We start from the raw sequence: 20009 nt of genomic DNA, 5'->3' as shown, positions 1-20009 counted from the left end.
GATTACTTCAGGAATGAAATTATGTTAAATATAACAGAATACCAAAGTACAATAACATAACACTTTGACTTATGGAGTTAATAATCTAATTGTTAAAGTATTCATACTTTAAAATAAACAAAAATAAGATAACACAATGACCACATCTCAAAGCTATATAACAGCAGCAGAATATGAGTATTATTAAGATGATGGGTTTCTGTTTCTAGGAAAAGGCTCTTATCACTCAACTGCATGATGGTAAAGTAAAGATGTGTCCTATTACAGAAATTTACTGTTCCTAATCAGGAATGTCTTATTAGGGCTGCTATGTAACAATGGATAGAATGCTATACCTAGTTTTTGGAAGACCTGAGTTCAGATCCAGCCTAGAACATTCATTAATTTTGTGATTTGTGGGCAAATCAGTTGAATCTCTCTTTGCTTTAATCTACTGGAGAAGGAAATGGCAAACTACACCACAGTATCTCTGCCAAGAAAACCCTATGTTCAGTATTTGCAAGCCATGGACCACATACAGGGTCACAAAAAGTTGGACATGTCTAAAGAACAATCAAAACCCTAAAGCAAACATCTCCAATGCACATGTAGACTGAGCCTCAGATATTTTTAACTGATGAAAAAAAATCAATAATCAATGATATTTTCATTTGGTTGTTTATACAGAAGATACAAGAACTTTTTTCAATTCTTTTGTTGTCTTTCTCTTTTGATCAAGATATGGGGAAAGACAAGTGATTCTTACAACCAGAAGACAGATAGCTAAATCAACCTCTGATATGTACAACAGACATGATGTTGAGCAAGTCACTGCCTCCCCACACACGGCAGTTTCTCATCTGTAAACAAGGGGGTTGGACTAAATGTCCCCTAAGTTTTTTTTCCAGGCCTAAATTCATGATCATAAAGTTGTATTAATCTAATTAATGCTTAGTACACTCAAAACTGTTATCTCCAGCATAAACCTTATTTATGTCATATCTAATTGAGATATTTTTCACATTTTGTTTTCTCACCATTTCTACCTAATCAATGGGCATATCTGAAACTATAATGTTGGAGTCAAAAAATAAGCTTTACAGATCCTTTCAACTTTTTGTCAGCTTGTTATTTTCCTTCACTGTTCATCCATAAATGCCGATTGACTTTTTAAAAGAGCATTTCCTAAATTTCCCCATCTCCTCTCTCTGAAATTTTTTTGGATTTATGTAAAGGTAGGAAAGAACAGTCACAATCAAAATGAAGAACATGAGTAGTTACAAGATCTGTAGGCAAATGAAGATGCATTTTCATAGAATAAGAAGTCATTCTGCTCTAGCACTGAAATTCCTCATATGGAAAATGAATCAGTTGAATGGATACCTCCAAAGTCACTAACTGTATGAAAGTGAGCGTGTCACTGGAGTAATGTTTATTGGATTCCACTAAATTGGAAAGATTGAGAATCATATCATAAGCCCTACTATTTACAGAAGCAAATGGTTGTCTATTCCTCTTCTTAAATTGTTCTTTTTCCTTGCCCTTCTTATGATGTCCTTTCATAGAGCATCAATAACAGAAGATTAAGGACTATAATCTTTCTCCCCATCTCCAGGAATAGACGACAGCAATTTACAATGGCTTGCATCTGTGCTTGCTTACCACTTTACAAGGTAATTAAAGGACACTTCCTAAACTCAAATCTTCTGATCAGAAGAAAAAGGATTATGAACACCCTAGGACAATAAATGGAGTTAGGACATTCTTCAATAATTTATAGTCTCTTAGCAAGAAAAGGGAATTTTCCAGATTCTTATAGATCAGCTTCATGGGTATCCCCAAACTGGGGAGTTTCAAGTGCCAGCACACTTCTTTAAACAAAGATGATCATCTACAAAGTCCCTCTTTAGGGACTTCCTTGGTTAGTAAAACCTTAGGCAAAGAAGAGGATCACTCATATAGTTGCTGTATGTGGTATTCTATATGAGAAAGTAAAGCAAAAAAATTACTTGAATATGTACAGGTTTATGGGAAAGGAATCTTCTTTCAGCAGCTCTTAAAATGTTTACTCTTCTAGAAGAGTCTAAAACAGAAAGTGACTATATATAATGTAACTCTTTGGGTCTATTCTATTTGTGTCTATTCTCTGTATCCCCAAGGATAATATGTATTCCTTGACGAAATGCAACTAACTCACTATTGTCTCTGTATCCCGGACACATGCCAACATTAAGTATTTAAATAACTGCTGACTCAATGAATTTTAAACTCTTATTGTCATGTTGCCATAAATCTGTTATCAATTGAGAACGTGGATATCATGAAAAGTGGGAATTGAGATTAATATAGAAGAGCCTTCAAAAATGTATAAAATTTCTCCCAAAATATAAACTTTGCAATTATTGAAGTTATACTCCCTTAGAATAAGCAAAAACATTTTACTTTCTAATATTCTTTGATTTAAAAGAGAAGAATGTCACTTTAAAAACAAAAACACCTCTCATATATAGCAAAAAATACTCTTTCTTTCAAAAAATAGGAATAACTTCTATACTTCTTTAAAAGAAAATCAATTTTAGTCACATTATAAAACAGGCTAGTTACAAAAACCTGTCAAAGAAAATAGTCAATAGATTGGAAAAGGCAGAGTCTTCTATTCTAATCCCCTCGCTTTATAAACACATCAATAAACTTATTTCAAAGTATCACAGGTAAAAAGTAATAGAGGCCTAATTTGAAATCAGGCTCCTTTGACTCCTGTTCTCTTCTTTCCTCAATACCACACCACTTGCCACAAATCCAATAAATAACACTATCATGACCTCTTATAGACATAGGATGTATTCTTTATATAAGAATCCAATCACTTACACCAATCTGATCAATCATGTCAGATTTTTTTCAGAAGTTTTCCAACAACTTTTCCAAATCCAAAAAATTAAAACTAGGGGAAAAAAAAGTTACTGGCTCTTAAAATAAGATCAGGCTTGATCGACCTCAAAAGCACTGAAATATATCTTTAAAATCTGGACATAATTTCTGATGTCAACTCTATGTAGGGTAGTTGGCTACCCATCCTGTACCATCCTTCTAAATAATGATAAGAGCTTATTTTCTCTGTAATAAAACTCCTAATTTTTATTAGTTCAGAAAAATTTAAGTTCTTAAAGTAATGGGAAAAATTAAAAAATGGATCCTGAACTAAGAGAGAGTAGAAAACAAAAAAAATATATACTTACCCATTTTCCTGACTTTTATATTTATTTTTAAAATGTTATTTACATTATTTACTTTTATTTTATTTTATTTTTTATTTTTTTTGCTGAGGCAATTGGGGTTAAGTGACTTGCCAAGGGTCACACAGCCAGTAAGTGTTAAATGTCTGAGGCCAGATTTGAACTCAGGTCCTACTGACTTCAGGGCTGGTGCTCTATCCATTACACCAACTAGCTGCCCCTATATTATTTACTTTTAATCTTATAAGTATTTGTCACATGATAAAATTTAGAATGAGTGAATTTATGTATAAATTTTACATATAAATGTATATAAAACAAAAATAAATTCAATTTAATATATACACAAAATAATTTATTCATTTAACAAGCATTTAATTAATCTCTACTTTGAACCAGGTGAGCTATGTACTGATAATACAAAGATAAAAACAGAAAAAGCAGGGCCCAACCAAAATATACTTTCAAATAAATCCCTGCCAGAATGTAAAAGCAACACATTTAACTAGTATGATCATGCAAAAAAGGAGATTATACAAAAACAGAGACTTAATTTTACCTGCAGAGATGTAATTGAGCCAGTGTGTCCCTGAAGCACAGCAACTGGAGCACAAGTTCTCAAGCACCACACTCTAATTATTTTATCACAACTTCCTGCAGCAATCATAGTATTTTCATAGTTCACAGCCATATCAGAAATTTCTGCAGAATGGCCTCTTAATGTGGCCAACAACCTGCCATTATGTGTAGACCATATCTTTACCAAACAATCATCTGAACCCTTTAAAAAAAAAAAAAAAAGGCCCCAAAGTATGTCAATTTAAATTAGCTAATTAAACTAAATAATTTTTTAAAAAACCATTTGTTTACAAAATTAAATATAATTACTTCCTTTCCCCACCTTCTAAAAAAATGTAATTGCCTCTCAAAACAGCATGCCAGATAATGAAACTTAAATTTCACTGAAAAGATAAAAACTACTAGAGCCATGATATTTCTCTTCCACATAGTTTATAGTGCTTGAGATAGTCTAAAGTTGGTATTGAGGGAAATGATTGTGATAATTGAGTGAATCACCGGCTCTACTCCCTCCAGCTGCTGTCACCATGCAAGGCCCGAGGAGATTTAGGGCCTAGTCTGGAGGCCCAGCTCCAGCAGAGGCTGTGGGAGCTACCAGGCCTGGGTGCCACAGGAGCTGCTCCTCAGGGTCAGGCTGGGCCACTATGTGCACAGGAGCCATTTGGCATGGTAGTGAGACCTATGGAATCCTTCTCAGTATAATGTGTTTTGCCTATATTCATAAATGAAGGAAAAACTAAATTTCAATTAGAAATTGGTTAAAAAGAAAATGTGATTTTTCTCCACCTAAGTCCAAGGAATTCTGAAATCTGTCCATTCTGTAGCCCACTTAATTTTGAATAATAAATGACAAGATCCAGTAAAATTAAAGAATTTCAAGTTTTTTGTAGACTGAATTGAGTGGCTAATCTCACTTTAAAAGTTACTAAGTCTATCTTTCTAAGCTTTGATAACTTCATGCTACTATAGTTTTACTTATCTAAAGATAAGAACTAGTCTAGATGACTGACCTTAAATTTCCATTTTTATCCTCAAAAATTCTACCAAAAATAATTTTTAAAACACGTCATAAGCCAAATCAGATATAAATATGCCCACTTCAATTTTTTTTTAAAAATTCCTGGAAGGTTTAATTAACAGAATTTCAAACAATTAAATTCAATTTTTATTTTTATTTTTTTTTTGCCATCAGCAATTAGTAAATTGTTATATAGGTACAACATTAAAGTTATAATATTAACTCACAGTAAAGATTCTGTGCCCTGTCCTATCAAATGCAACACAGTAAACTGCAGAGAGATGTCCCAGAATCCTCCTATGCATTTTTATGTGTTGATACATACTTCCTGGAAATGCCATGCTAAATGAGGCACATCCCGTAAGTTGTTTTCCACGATTTATCTCCACTACAAAATAAAACAATTAAAATGGTTAAGGTAAATCTTACATAAAAACTTTTATTTTTTAAATTTTTTTATCTTCAGTTCTGAATTCTCTTCCTTCCTCCTCAGCCTCCTTCCCCATTCACTAAGAAAACAAAAATATAATATTGATTCAATATATGAAGTCATGCAAAAAATATTTCCACATTAGCCACTTTGAGGTGAGAAGAGAGACACAAAAAAGAGAGGGGAAAAAATATGGTTTGATCATAGTCTGCTCCCATCAGTTCTCTATCTGGAAATGGGGTAGATCATTGCATAGACCAGAGTTACCAAATTTGCCACAGTTGCTCATCTTTATAAATATTGATGTTCTTTTGTAAGTTCCCAGGTCTCTCTTAAACCATTCCTTATATAGCACAATAGTATCCCATCACATTCAAATGTCATTACTTGTTCAGTCATTCCCCAACTGATTCAGGGCACCCCTTCAATTTTCAATTCAATTCATTCTCAAAGAGTTGATTCAAATAAATATAGTACCTTTTTTTTTTTTTCTTTGATCTTTTTGGGATACAAACCTAGTATTAGTGATATAGCTGGGTCAAAGGGCATACTATTTTACAGCCCTTAATTCAATTTTTAAAGAGTTGGTTTAAATATTTTTATAAATGTAGGACCTTTTTTTTTTTTTCTTCGATCTCTTTGGGATACAAACCTAGTAAGTAGTGATATAGCTGGGTCAAAGGGAATACTGTTTTACAGCCCTTTGGGCAAAATTCCAAATTGTTCTCCAGAAAAATTAGATCAATTCACACAAAATTTACCTATTTTCCCATATTCTCTATAATGTTTATTTTTTAGGGAGTTATCTTAGTCTATCTGATGGAAATGAGATACCTCAGAGCTGGTTTAATTTGCATTTCTCTAATTTTTAATATTAACTTTTTTTACGGATAGCTTTTCTTCCTCTGAAAATGGGTCTGTTAATATTGCATGATTATTTATCAATTGGTGAATAATTCTTACTCTTATAAATATGGATCAATTCTTTATATATTTGAAAAATGCAATCTCTTACTAGAAAAATATTTTGCAAAGATTTCCACCAGTTTCCTAATTTTCTTCTTATTTTTGGCTGCAATGTTTAATTAGTACGAAACTTTTTAAATTTTATGCAATCAATATTATGCCATTTTACCTCCAGTAACATAAAAATTTAGAAAAAAATCAAATTGGAAAGATTTATCTTAAAACAGTTTTACTTGTACAAACTTTTCAACTATTAAACCAGTGGCAATCAACTTTTTTTTCCAACTAGTGCATTACATGACAGAACAAGAAAGTACTTCCAAAGTCATAAGAATATACCACCCACCATAAAGTTATCACTGTATGGATAACAAGGGCGTAGTTTGGGTTTTTTTGAACTTTGGAAAAAACAAAAATGTAATGACCACTCTCAGAATATAAAATGACACACTTTTCTTTTCTCAGGAGATAAATGAGAAAATTACTGATATTGTTTGAGAGTTAAAAAATGTTAACTGGTCCTATATAACTTTTTGCTTTTGTTGACAACAAGCAATTGATGATTCAAAGACATTTTGCTAGGGCAGGGTCTGTGGTGGGATGAAGTGAGGAGGGATGCTGGCGAATAAAAATTTTAAAACACAAAACATATCTATAGTACTAATGAAAAGATTATACCTCTTACCAAAAAAAATACAAAAATATAATTTCCAAATACAAAGAACAATAAAGATTTTTTAAACTATATAATAAATTTAACAAGATAAAGTACCAAGCACTAACTTCCTTGTCTATGTCCACTTATGCTCTCCCCTTCTGAGTCTTTTAAAAAATGTTCCATTGTCTTCTTTTTTTGGCATCACTATCACTACTCTTCTACACCCACCTTAAGACCTTTCTCAAGTGGCCCCATCCCTTAAAAAGTGGGGTGGGAAAGCTCGCTCTATTACCAAAGTAAGTATCATCAATCAAAATGATAAGGAATGTATATCTTAGGTTCCACTACTAGTTCATCATCAATCTGCAAAGTTATGGGAAGCATATTCCATTATCATTCAACTTCTAAGTGATCTAAGTGAACGAAAGTTCTTAATCTTTCAAAATTGTTTTCCTTACTTTTTCCTCTTTTGGCCTTCTCTTTTTATAAAGGAAGAGGTAATGAAAATGAGAGTCAAGAAATTTAACAAATGGCTGAAAGATAAACTTACCAAGATTTGGTGGGGAACCATAATTTACAGGCATTTCAGGTGGTCTTCCTCTATGAAGAGCAGCAAAAGCAGAGCCCTTCCAAACGGTAGCTCGGCAATCTTTAAAATGAATTTCGGATGTCAAAAAACCTTGAAAGTTATTCTTTAAGAGAAAGTCTGTTTATAGGTTTCCATAATAGAATGTCTCACGTAATTAAAAGCTTAAAAGGTACTCACAAACCAAAGAAATAACAAAGTGTAAATAACATTATTAAATGTAATATATTATTTATGACACAGCAAAAAAATGTAAGACTTCACTCTGAAAACTATTCTACAAATTTTTTTCTTCTCATTCTTAAGTACAGATAGAATACGCAAGAGAAGCAACAAAAATTTTAAAACAAATAATTTCTCTTAAAAATATTGACAAGAGTAGCAGCTTCAATGTGAGGCAGAGAAAGGGCAAAATAGAAGATTAGTAAAACACAAAATTTCCACTGATGTTAAATGTCCCAGAAGAGCAAAAAATCCATTTATGTAAATGGATTCACTCCTTTTCATCATCACTATGATGACAAACCATGTGGCAAGCTATCCTTCATGATACTGGTATAGAGCGAACTAATCTAATAGGACATAATTAAGAACATCTTGGACTACCCAACTAGTAGGATTTGAAGCAATAATCATGCAACCCAGTTACGTTTAGATGGTCATGTATAAATCAGGAGACCCCCAAGAAATAAAATAAGCTGAAATGGAATATTTCCAGGGTAGGAGTAAGAATAGATAAGAACTATTTGTTGTCTTGTCAGAAACAAAGAAAGCTTAACAATTTGAATGAGTAGGAAACAACTTTTAAAATGTAAAGTGGCAGTTTAATCTACATAAAATAAAAAGGGAAATTTCTTTCTTTTTTTTTTTTTTTAAAGCTAAAGAGCCTCAGGAGCCAAAAGACAATGTCATAAATAAAAACAAAAACAAGCACTATTATATAATTACAATCACTAAATAAAAGGATTCAAATAGTTGAACTCAAGGTAGAAAATACTAAATTTTTTTCTATTGAGATTTTCAGCTGAATTCATACAAAGTATATAATTCACCAGTGTGTATGTTTATCATGATCATAAAATCGTCAATTAATTAAAAACTGAAAGGGGTAACTAATATCCCCAACTTTAAGCACTTATTAGTTCTGTGACCATGGGCAAATCAAGTTAATTAATTTCTGACCTCTCAGGTCCTTTCCTGTTCTAAAACTCTAAGAACGAGTATCCAAAATATTTTTACAACCTGAGATAATAGATCAAATCTAACTAGAAGAAATTTAACGAGGATAAATGTTAAATTCCTATGTTTTTAAAGAAAAAAAAAACAGGACAGGACTTGATTGAATAAAAATTCAGTATGAGATACGTATATATAATATAACTGCCAAACGATTCAATGTCATGTTAGGTTATATTACAGAAATATTGAAAAATGGAGATGGTAATCTAAATTCCACTAATAAAACCACACTAGTCCAACATCTGGAACATTAAAAGTTTACACACATTATCACTTGAACCCCCCAAAATTCCTAAGTTAAAAATAGAAGTACCAAAGAACGTAAGTATTGGAAGGGACCTCATAAATCCATCTATAGTCCAACCCATACCTAATCAACTTCCTCAACTATGCCTCAGGAAGCAGTTGATTCCACTTTGGGGTAGGTTTAAATGGCTATGACTGTAATAAAAGGAAAATAACATTTCTATTTTTAAATAAAGAAACTAAAGTACAGAGACATTAAGTGACTTGTCCTTGTTATAGTACTGGTAAATAGGAGAACCAGGTCTTGAATAAAACTCCAAGACAAGTGTTGTTTCCATTACAGGTTACCTCTTAATAAAGATATTAACAAAATAAAACATGTTCTAAGGACAAATTGCGATGTATTCAACATGACCATGTCTGATAGAAACTTACATCATATAAAAATGAAAGGAACTATGAATATTTAACTTAGATAAGAAAATAATTAAAATAGGGATAGGGAAGGGAATGATCCCGGCTATTTCCATGTATCTTAAGAGCTTTTACATAGAAGAGGAATTATATTTCCCCACTATTAAAATGTGAGCTTGAAAAAAAGAACATGTTTTCTATTTGTATCCCTAACTCTGAACTCAGTGCTTGCACAAAAGTAAACATTTAACACTTTTTAAAGGAAAAATTAGGACTTGTGTAGAAGTTAGTGTAAAATTTCAAGAATAATTAGATAATTAGGGTTCACCAGAATACAGTACAGATCATCTCATTAAAAGAATGACTGGAAGATGTTCAAACCTGAAGCAAAATACTAACTTGCTAGCAATGCATGTGAAAATATTCAAGCAATTCCTTCAAACAACAGGTAAAAGGTCTGGGTTAATTATTCTATAAAGCACTAAGATGGAAATTATGTATTTTAGTTTTAAGCTTTAGCAACTTCAGATGCATAAATGCTACAAATTTACAAAAAAGATACCTTAAAATTTAATTATTTTGAAATTTTTTTTGCTTTGTGAAATTTGAATAATAAATATGAACAATATAGAACATCCTGTCATTATGCACTGTATGTATAACAGCTTCAGGATGCCATTTTCTCAGATAGATGAATCAGCAGAGGTGGATCTCTTGCTTGATCACTTACTTGCTTTATGCTTTATCTCCATTTTTATTTCACTCATTTGATTTCCATTAGACTTTTTCCTCTAGAGTCATATCAAAATATGCAACAAAACTTTATTCTCGGGAAAACCCCAAAAGAAGTCACAAAAAGTCAAATACAACTGAAAACAACTGAACAACAGTATTTAATTTATTAAAACTTCAACTGCCTTAAAAGGACTTTTGGGTCATATCAAATACACTTTACACACAGAGAGATATATAGAAACATGCACATATAAATATTTGGGATATCTCAAATAGTTTTTTTTTTAACTCAATAATTACAAGCATTTTAATTTATATTATTTCTTATGTAATGTCTAACAATCTTCTTAAATGTAGTTAACTACTTAGACGACTAATAAAAGTGATTTTTGCAAAACTAAGAAAAGGAATAAGAATTTTATTATTTTAACGGAGTAGTTCTTGGGAAAGATGATCTAGTTTTATAAAAATACACAAGGTATTAAACTTTTGGTAATGATTACTTTGAAATTCTGAAGTCAGAATACTGAGGTATCACATATTAAAAGATAATTATAACGTGAGTATCAAATACAAACATTCTTTTAATAAAGCTAAGGAGAAACATAGTAAAGATGCTAAAATAAATTATGCCTGATCTCCAAGTTTAGAAAGACCTCAGAAATGTCGCTAATAAAATGTAACTTTTATGAACCTAACACCATCATCTTTAATCCCATAAATTTTGTATTTAAGACAGAAGATTTAAAAGCATTAAAAAGGGCTTAATAATATTATCAGACTTTCAGGTTCAAACTAAAAACCAAGAATTATTTCATAATCTATAATTTATCATTTGCTAATAATGTTTATATTACTTTACAAATAATACAACTTACTAAAACTATTGAATATAACCCAAAACTTCATAAAGATACCTTTTGCAGTACGTAGCAAAGACTGCCTTCCTGCACCAAGTAAAGATGTAACTCTGGAAATACAGGGTGGAATTTCTTTATCCAGTATAGGGCCAATACGCTGACAGATTTGCAACAGATGATCAGGTGCCACATGTTTATTTGACAAGACCTAATTGGGATAAAAATTTAAAGGGTATAGGCTAAGTTTATAACTTTAATATATTTATATTTATCATGCCTCCTATGTAGTTTGCCAAATTCTGTTAAGTCTGCCTATAAAAGATACTTTCCTTCAAATACTATATTGTAGTTACTTTGTATATATTCATTATGTGTATATGTATACCACAATAAAATGTTAACTACCTGAGGGAAGGGACTTGTTATATTTGTCTTTGAATTTTCCATGCCTAAGTATCTGATACACAATAGTTGGTATTTAGTTACTTTGTATATATTCATTATGTGTACATGTATACCACAATGAAATGTAAACTACTTGAAGGAAGGGACTTGTCATATTTGCCTTTGTATTCCCCATGCCTAAGTATCTGACACAATAATTGGTACTTAATTTTCTTGATTAACTGATGCTAATCAATTTCAAGCCATTATTCCTCTTAGATTACTATAATCTAGTACACCTATTTTGAGAGTATTTTCCCTCAAATCTAGACTTCACACAGTTGTTAAAATAAAAAACAGGTACCACTTCTCTTTTCAAAAACTGTCAGTAGTTTTCCATAACCTGCCAAATAAAACACAGATTAGCCTGGCATAATCCTAAATATGCCATCCTAAATATGATTCCACTTCAACTTTACAAGGGCAGCTGGTGGCTCAATAAATAAAACACTGCGTCTGGAATCAAGAAGACCAGAGTTCAAATCCAGCCACAGACACATACTAGTAGTCTCACCCTGAGCAAGTCATTTAACTTCAGTGTTTGCCTCAAATTACTCAACTGCAAAATAAGGATAATCATTTATCTTCTAGGATTTTTCTGAGGAACAAACTACATATCTGTTAAAAAATATTTATTTAGCACAATACCTGGCACATCATAGTGCTATATAAATGTTTATTCCCTCCCCCTCTCCTCTTTTCTAGCCTTATTTCACATATTTTATATGTTTAGCCAAACAAAGTATTCCCCAATCTCATCCAGGATTCTCACAACCTCTACTATTCCCTAGAATGGAAATGGCTTCTAAAATTGCTTACCAAACATAAATTCTGCCTACTGATATTCTTTCCTTAGTTCATGGGTCTAGCTTGCTTACTATTCCCTCCACACCTAGAAGATATTTTCACCCTACTTTGATTTGTGCATTTAAAAATCATTTGTTACATGTTAAGTTATCCACGATACGTTTTATCTCTTTACTACACTGTAAGCTTCAAGCAGGCAAAGACTGTCTTGGTATTACTCTTTGTATACCCCAAACCTAATAAAATAGTAAATTTGCAGAATGTATTAAGATGGTAGGTCAAATTACAACAGTGTTATTACTACTAAAGGTGTGTATTTCTGTTAATATATCCAATTTGAACACTGAAAATAAAATTCAAAACTAATTTCAAGTCACTTCCCCAGTTAATTTTGTAGCAGTCAATAAACAGGAACTAAATATGTATGTTTCTGTATATATTTATCCACATACAATAACTGTAGTATAATGAGTACACAAAGTGGTAAACTTTAAGACTATAAGAAATGAGTTGAGTCCTGACTCAGACATTAATTGAGATATTGATTAAAAATTTCCATGAATTTATCAGTCTTATCTTGCTCATATGTAAAAGTGGGGTAATACCAGAAGTACTTACCTCACAGATTTGTTGTAAAAATTCAATGACAAAGCATCATATTACCCTACTTTTTAAAAAAGTATATAATATATATATATATTTTTTTAAGAGCACATATATGCCTTCTTAATGGAGAGTGGAGGTAGACAGAAAGGAAGACTATCTGGAACTCAAATTTTTAAAAATGATATAAAAAATTGTTTTACATGTAACTGAGGAAAATAAAAATATTGAAGGAAAAAAAGAACAGATATATAAGTTTAGCAGTGAATACTTATAATTTGTTGGCCTGAACTTTTTTTAAGATCTAAGAAATTTCCAAAATTCTTTGTTGTTAGGGAAGGCCAAATAAGTTCCAGAGACCATCGAATAGACTCTTATTTTGTTACACTTATTTTTCGTGCACTGTTGTACGAAATAATTTTTTTTTTTTTGTGCTTCCTTCATGTAAATACCTCATTCTCTCAAAGTCTACTGTTAGCTACTGAGGCTCCTTTACCCTTATCCAATGCTGAAGGAATGAAGGTTCTTATGAAAACTACATAGCTTGGGAGAATATTGTTAACCTATTCTCAAAATTATTGAAATGAAGGAACAGAGATCTAGGAAAGAAAAGAATCCTAAGGAAGCAGTTATTTTAAAAAAAAAAGTTTAAAAGTTGCTGGTCTAAAAAGTATTTAAAAGCACTAAGAGCTTTGTTAACTTTTAAATTACATAGTCATATTGCAGGTTCTTCCAATTTACAGTCATCAGATTAACCATCACTTACAGATTCCTCTGCACTTAAAAAAAAAATCTAGTTTTATTTACATATTGGCTGGTGAAAGTATTTTTTGGTTCTCTCAGAGTGAGTTGGTTTTGGTGAAAGCACAAAAGGATTCTGGACACCAACATCAGACTACGCAAAAAGCAGTATATGAAAACTCACAAATTCTACTTAGTACAAAAGTCTGGAAAGCAGAAATAAAAAAGAAAAACTTAAACAGTATTAAAAAAAACCAACTAACAAACATTTCATACCAGTACACTATTGGAGCTGTGAATCAGCAATTTGAAATTATGACTATAAAGTGATTAATATAGCTATGTCCTTAACCTAGAGATTCTGTTATTAGGCATATACTTCAAGAGGTCAGTAATTTAAAAAAAGAAGATCCACATAAACACCAAAATATTTATAGCAGTAACTTTTGTTGTAGCTAAGAACGAAAATAAGCATTTATTAAAATAATTACCATGCTAAACTCTGAGGATACAAAGAAAACTCAAAAACATTCCCTGACTTCTAACAGCCTACATTCTAAAGAAACAACATGTACATAAATTAGTATATGCAAAATACTAGCATGTGGAAGAAACCAAAACAGGTTGCCTGCTGGAGGCCTCATTTAATTTGATTCTTTAAGAATATCAGATTCTGAAGTCTATAAAGAGAACTGCAGGAATAGGGATGACCAATGTAAAAACATGGTTACAAGTAATAGTTTCGTATATGAACAAAAAGTAGACCAATATATATCAATCTATCAATAAATATTAAGTGCCAACTAGGTGCCAACCATTGACCAAAGATAGTCCCTGTCCTCAAATATGTTGAAAGCAAGCTATATACAAGGTAAACAGGAAATATTTAACAGAGGGAAGGCACTACCATTAAGAGATTTTAGTAGAAAATAGATGAAATTTTAGTTACAAAAAATCAGGAAGATCAATATAGTGGTGGTGGAGGAAGGAAAAATATGGAGAGAGAGAAAATGCTCAATATACTAGATGATAGAGAGGAACACATATACAAGAAGACTGGAAAAATAGCAAGATGCTAGATTTTATGAAAGTTAACCAAAGTTGGGGCAGCTAAGTAGCACAGTGGCCAGAGCATCGATCCTGAAGTCAAGAGGACCCAAGATCAAATTCAGCCTTAGTCATTTAACATGTTAAGTGCTGTGTGAACCCTGGGCAAGTCACTTAACCCCAACTGCCTCACACACACACTCCCTCCCTCCCCCCTCCAAAAAAAAAAAAAAAAGGAAAGTTAAACAAAGTTTACATTTGAGTCTAAATGAAGTAGGGAATCATAGGAGCTTATTAAGTAGGGGAATGAATACTTTAGCATGTATGTAAAGAATGGATTTGAATGAATGAATTCTGAAGGGAAATTAATTAGAAAACTACTACTACTTTAAAAGTTCAAGGGAGAGATGAGGGGCTGACCTAGTGATTTTGTGGGGGGGGAAAAAGGGTACATATATAAGAAACATTGCCAAGACATAAATCAAAGATTGGCAACTGATCAGATCCATGAAATGAAAATGAGGAATCAAGAATAAGGGATGAGGGAATGAAAGAGCAAAGGTTTTGACATGAAAAATTTCAGATACCTAACGGACAATAAGTACGTCTAATATTTATTGGGCTGCTAAAAAGAACTGAAGAAAACCACGAAACCATGCTTGAGCCCACTACAAATGAGTTACACACTTTCAACCAGATCATCCCTGCAAGGCAATTTTTTTACATCTCACTAATCAATTTGCACTCATCACATAGGATATGTGATGATATTTCCCTATTTTCCTTCAGGGTAAGATAGATTTCTATGTGTGTATTTTACCTCTTCTTTGAGCCAATTCTGATAAGAGTAGATTTCATTCTCTCCTCCTCTTTTCATCTCTACAATAAAAGCTTTTTTTTTTGACTCTTTATGGTAGATAATTCATACCATTCCACTTCTCCCTTTCCCTTTTTCCCCTCTACATTCGTATCTCACCACTTAACTTCCATTACTTTTAAAGATATTTTCCCTTCATATTCAACTTACACTTGTGCACTTATTCTATCTGTACTCCTAACTGCTCTAATAATAATTTTTTAAAAAGTTCTTATGAGTAAGAATGTAAATAGATTAATCTAATTTATGTCCCTTATGATATCACTTTCCTGATTAACTTATACTTCCTTTTCCTGAGTCCTGTATTTGAAAATCAAATTTTCCATTCATCTTTGGGCTTTTCATCACAAATATTTGAAAATCCTCTATTTCATTGATTGTCCACCTTGGACCCTGAAGAATTACACTGAGTTTTGCTGGACAGGTGATTCTTGGAATACAAACTCTTTAAGCCCTCCAGTTCTTTAATGTAAAAGGTGCTAAATCTCATATGATCCTGACTATGGCTCCACTATACTTGAATTATTTCTTTCTGGATAATTGCAATATTTTCTCCTTTACCTATGAGTTCTGGAATTTGACTATATATTCCTAGAAGTTTTCATTTGGGGATCTCTTTCAGAAGGTAATTAGTGGATCTTACTTTACTCTCTAGTTGTATAATAGCAGAACAGTTTTCCTTAATAATTTCTTGAAAGATGATGTCCAGGTTCTTTTTTATAATCATGACTTTAAGGCAAACTAATAATTTTAAAATTATCTCTCCTGGATCTACTTTCCAGGTCAGTTTTTTTTTTTCCCATTGAGATATTTCACTTTTTCCCCCCATTTTTTTCATTTTTTTGTTTTGCTTTATTGTCTTGATTTTTCATCAAGTCATTAACTTCCATTTGCTCAATTCTAATTTTTAAGGCATTATTTTCCTCAGTGAGCTTTTGTATTTCCTTTCTCAATTGGCCAATTTTGTTAAGGCACTCTTTTCATTAGCTTTTTCATTTCCTTTTGTATCACTAAATTTTTATCTAAGAATATGTCCTTTCATATCCCGTGATATGAAACATTTTAAATAAATGGAACAGAAAACATGTTTATCAAATTTACATATGACAAAATTTTAAAGAGTATCTAAAATGGTGTATGGCAGGACCCAGAAAGATCAATGGGCTAAAACAGAATAAAATGGAAAAAAATAAAATAAATTTAGCAGGAATAAATCACTGGACATTTTAGTTGGCAGGAATTTCAAAGGCTGTTTATTCTAAAACATACCTCAACAAAAATTCCCACTATATCATACCCATAATATAATGGCTGCCTGAGAATCTCCAGTGGAGTTCCAAGCTCCAATGGTGATCTCTTCCATTTTTGCAGTTTTTCATTTTAATAAGGTTTTCGAATCCAAACTGGCTTCTTCACAAATTTAACTTATTCTAATTCTGTCCTCAAATGTAATGAAGAACAAGGCTAATCTCCTCTATATAACAATCCTTCAAATACTTGAAGTGAATTACTTTGTCACCTTGTTGTAGGTTAAGGCCAAGCCAGTTAGTCTAATGATTAAGGTTAAAGATTGGAATGAGATGAGATGGTCATAGACGATGTGTCAATTCATTTAGCCACATCATGAAAAGGATATTCAGCAAAGACACAATGCTCTCTCACTTCAGATCAAAACCAAAGTAGAAACTAAAGAGCTGCAATGTCTTTGTCTCCATCCCAAAACATATCTGATCAATAGGGTGTGTTGATTTGCTCTGCAATTGAACATCTATCAAAGTCATGATAACAACGCCTAGGGGCCTTTTTATGCCGTAGCCAACAAAGAAGTTGTGTCAATGGCTGCAGCCTTAGACCCACAAACAAATCAAATACGATTGATCTGATCCTATGAGATGTTATGGGCCAGAACTTGAAACAAGGTACTAAGTAGTGATAGAAACAATGCTTGTGTTCACACCTTTAGAGCTCATATAAGCAAGAAGCTCTTAGGACCAGAGAGCACTCTGGGAGGAAACCCATAATCCCACTCTCGGATCAGCCAGTCAAGTCAGTTTAGAGAGAAGTCCTGTCTCTGAGGCAAGAGAGATTCATTCATGCTGGCTGGAGGCTGAAGAAAGCAGAGGCAAAGGACTAGCAGCAAGAACTCTTGGAACCAAGCAGAAAGATAGGCCTCTAAGAAAAACTAATCGGGCTATTTTGGAAGGAGAAAATAAACGTTTGCATTTTATCAGCTGGCTGCATTTTGGAGTGATTATTGCTTTCAACTGAAACTAAGGCTGCCTCCAGAAAAGCTCCCCAAGAAACCTGCTCCTAGAGAACCATAATATTTTAAAGAAGAACACCACAGAGGGGCTGCCACTTTCTCCTGGTAGAGGCAGGTAAATTTGCCTTCACATTCAACTAGAACTCAAGAATGCCAATAAATTATGTATAGAAACCCCATTCTTCCAGATTAAGAATACATACTCCACACCTATATAGTTTCACCTCTCATATTAAAAAACAAGATAGGATCTATCAAAGAATACAACCCCTTCATTCCTCCAAACCCTTTCTAGTAGGAAATTGTCAGAACGACCTCAAGGTGGGAAAAGCCAAGCTACTGGGGTGAATCAGTGTGTGTGGAATTCTCAGAGAAGACAGACTCTGGTGGGCCTGGTCAACCCTGCATAAGGAGGGAGAAAGAACCGGCTCAAAGTGGTCATCCAGAACTATGCAGAAAAGGAATTTGTCCTCATGAATTAGGTACTATGAAAGCTGGAGGAAGGGATAGGTGGAGGCAAAGAATGAGCAGAAAAACCACTGGTCTAGATAGCCCTCTTTCTTGCTTAACATGGAACCAATTTGTTAGGGACATGTCTTTTTCAAGAAATATCCAACCTTGGAAATCAAGAGATATAATGAAAATGAACTGTGATTTAGAAAGACAAATCACTTTGTAAGAAGGGAAAAGACCAATTTGTCAAATGGGGTCAGATTTATGACCATGAAGGAGATAGAAACCCTGGTTGGCATGAAGAACTTTACTGGGCAGGAGTTGATTATTCATCCTTAGTTTTTTGGGAGGCATAGGATGTCAGATTGTACACCACCTTGTACAACATAACATCAGGGACCCCCCACTATGATCAAATTGACTAAAAAAAAAAAAATCAAAAAGTCATAAACTTTTTTAAAAAATTAAACAAGACATTCTTACTTGGAAGCAGGATAAAGGTTTAGACTATTGACATGTTTTATTTTTATTCTCATCTGAGAATAAAGCAACTGAGAAGAACTCCAAGAGCTCCTGGAGGCATAGTTAACCTTGCAGCCTCTCCTCCTGATTGGCTGGTTCTTTCCAGCTCCTCCATTTTATAGAAGATACTCATGTCTCCATTCCTGACTCTACATTTTCTCTGCCATTCTCCACCCTACCTTCATCTCTTTTTTTCTTTATGTACGGTCTTTCTCTATTCCTTATATGAGCTCCTTGAGGAAAAAGTGTCTCTCTTTTTACTTGTATTTCCATTCCCAGGACTTAGTAGAGTGCTTGCCACATAATAACCACTTAATAAATGCTCCCTGACTTGACTTAATAGATCATAAATAGTAAACTATAGATTGTTTGCTTTTAATACTAGAGTTTTCAGCAGTCTACTAAACAAAGGTTGTATTACTTACTATATATAAAATTAAGCAAGTTGTAATCTCTCTTCTAACCTCAGTTATTACACTCAGAAAGGCAGAGCAATTGAGGAAATAGTTTTTACCAAATAAACTTTAAAAGGTATCAACATCTTCCCTGTACTCTAAACCTGCTTATAATCAGTAAAGCAATAGTTTTTCCCAACTCTATGAAGCAAAGGTCATCCCTTTTTACATAAAAATGTCAACTCCATTGATCATTTTTATAAAAAAACTATACAAAAAATTTTCTCATATGGTATTTATTTAATACAAATAAAATTTGAAAATTTATAACAAATCTTAGACAATAAAAGCACAAACTTATTGTTAAAATTTCTTATAGTTCTCAGATTCGTAACTCAAAAAATAAAAACCTTTAAATTATTATTATGCATCAATTTTTTCTTTTGGATAATCTTAAACAATTTGAAAGCTATACATAGCTCCTTGCTCATATTTCTCAACAAAAGTTATTAAGCTAGAGCATTCAAGGGTCAAAATTACTTGAGGGACCATATTTTTAAATTACTTGTATATGTGTATTTCAACCTAACATCAAATAGGCCTCATCACTGCTGAGCCCAATGCAATTTTCCCATCTTATTTTCATTGAAGAAAATCATTAAGAATTTTCTCTTTGCTAAGTGAAATGAGCAGAACCAGGAGATCATTATACACTTCGACAACGATATTGTATGAGGACATATTTTGATGGAAGTGGATTTCTTTGACAAAGAGACCTAACTGAGCTTCAATTGATAAATGATGCACAAAAGCAGTTACACCCAAAGAAAGAACACTGGGAAACGAATGTGAACTATCTGCATTTTTGTTTTTCTTCCCGGGTTATTTATACCTTCTGAATCCAATTCTCC

At 32.6% G+C, this 20009-nt stretch overlaps 1 protein-coding gene across 1 annotated transcript in view; it reads right to left on the bottom strand.

Annotated features, from left to right (window-relative positions):
- BRWD1 (bromodomain and WD repeat domain containing 1) overlaps window positions 1–20009 on the bottom strand; it is a 157139-nt gene that overhangs the window by 121089 nt on the left and 16041 nt on the right. The window contains exons 5-8 of the mRNA XM_051984778.1: window positions 11004–11154; window positions 7417–7515; window positions 5040–5200; window positions 3775–3996 (exon numbers count right to left, since the gene is read on the bottom strand). Of these exons, the coding sequence (XP_051840738.1) occupies window positions 3775–3996; window positions 5040–5200; window positions 7417–7515; window positions 11004–11154 (633 nt within the window). The remainder of the gene's footprint in view (window positions 1–3774; window positions 3997–5039; window positions 5201–7416; window positions 7516–11003; window positions 11155–20009) is intronic.

Source organism: Antechinus flavipes, chromosome 3 (genome assembly GCF_016432865.1).
Source record: "Antechinus flavipes isolate AdamAnt ecotype Samford, QLD, Australia chromosome 3, AdamAnt_v2, whole genome shotgun sequence".
Classification (NCBI taxonomy): domain Eukaryota; kingdom Metazoa; phylum Chordata; class Mammalia; order Dasyuromorphia; family Dasyuridae; genus Antechinus; species Antechinus flavipes.
This window is presented reverse-complemented; position numbering and strand designations above follow the sequence as displayed.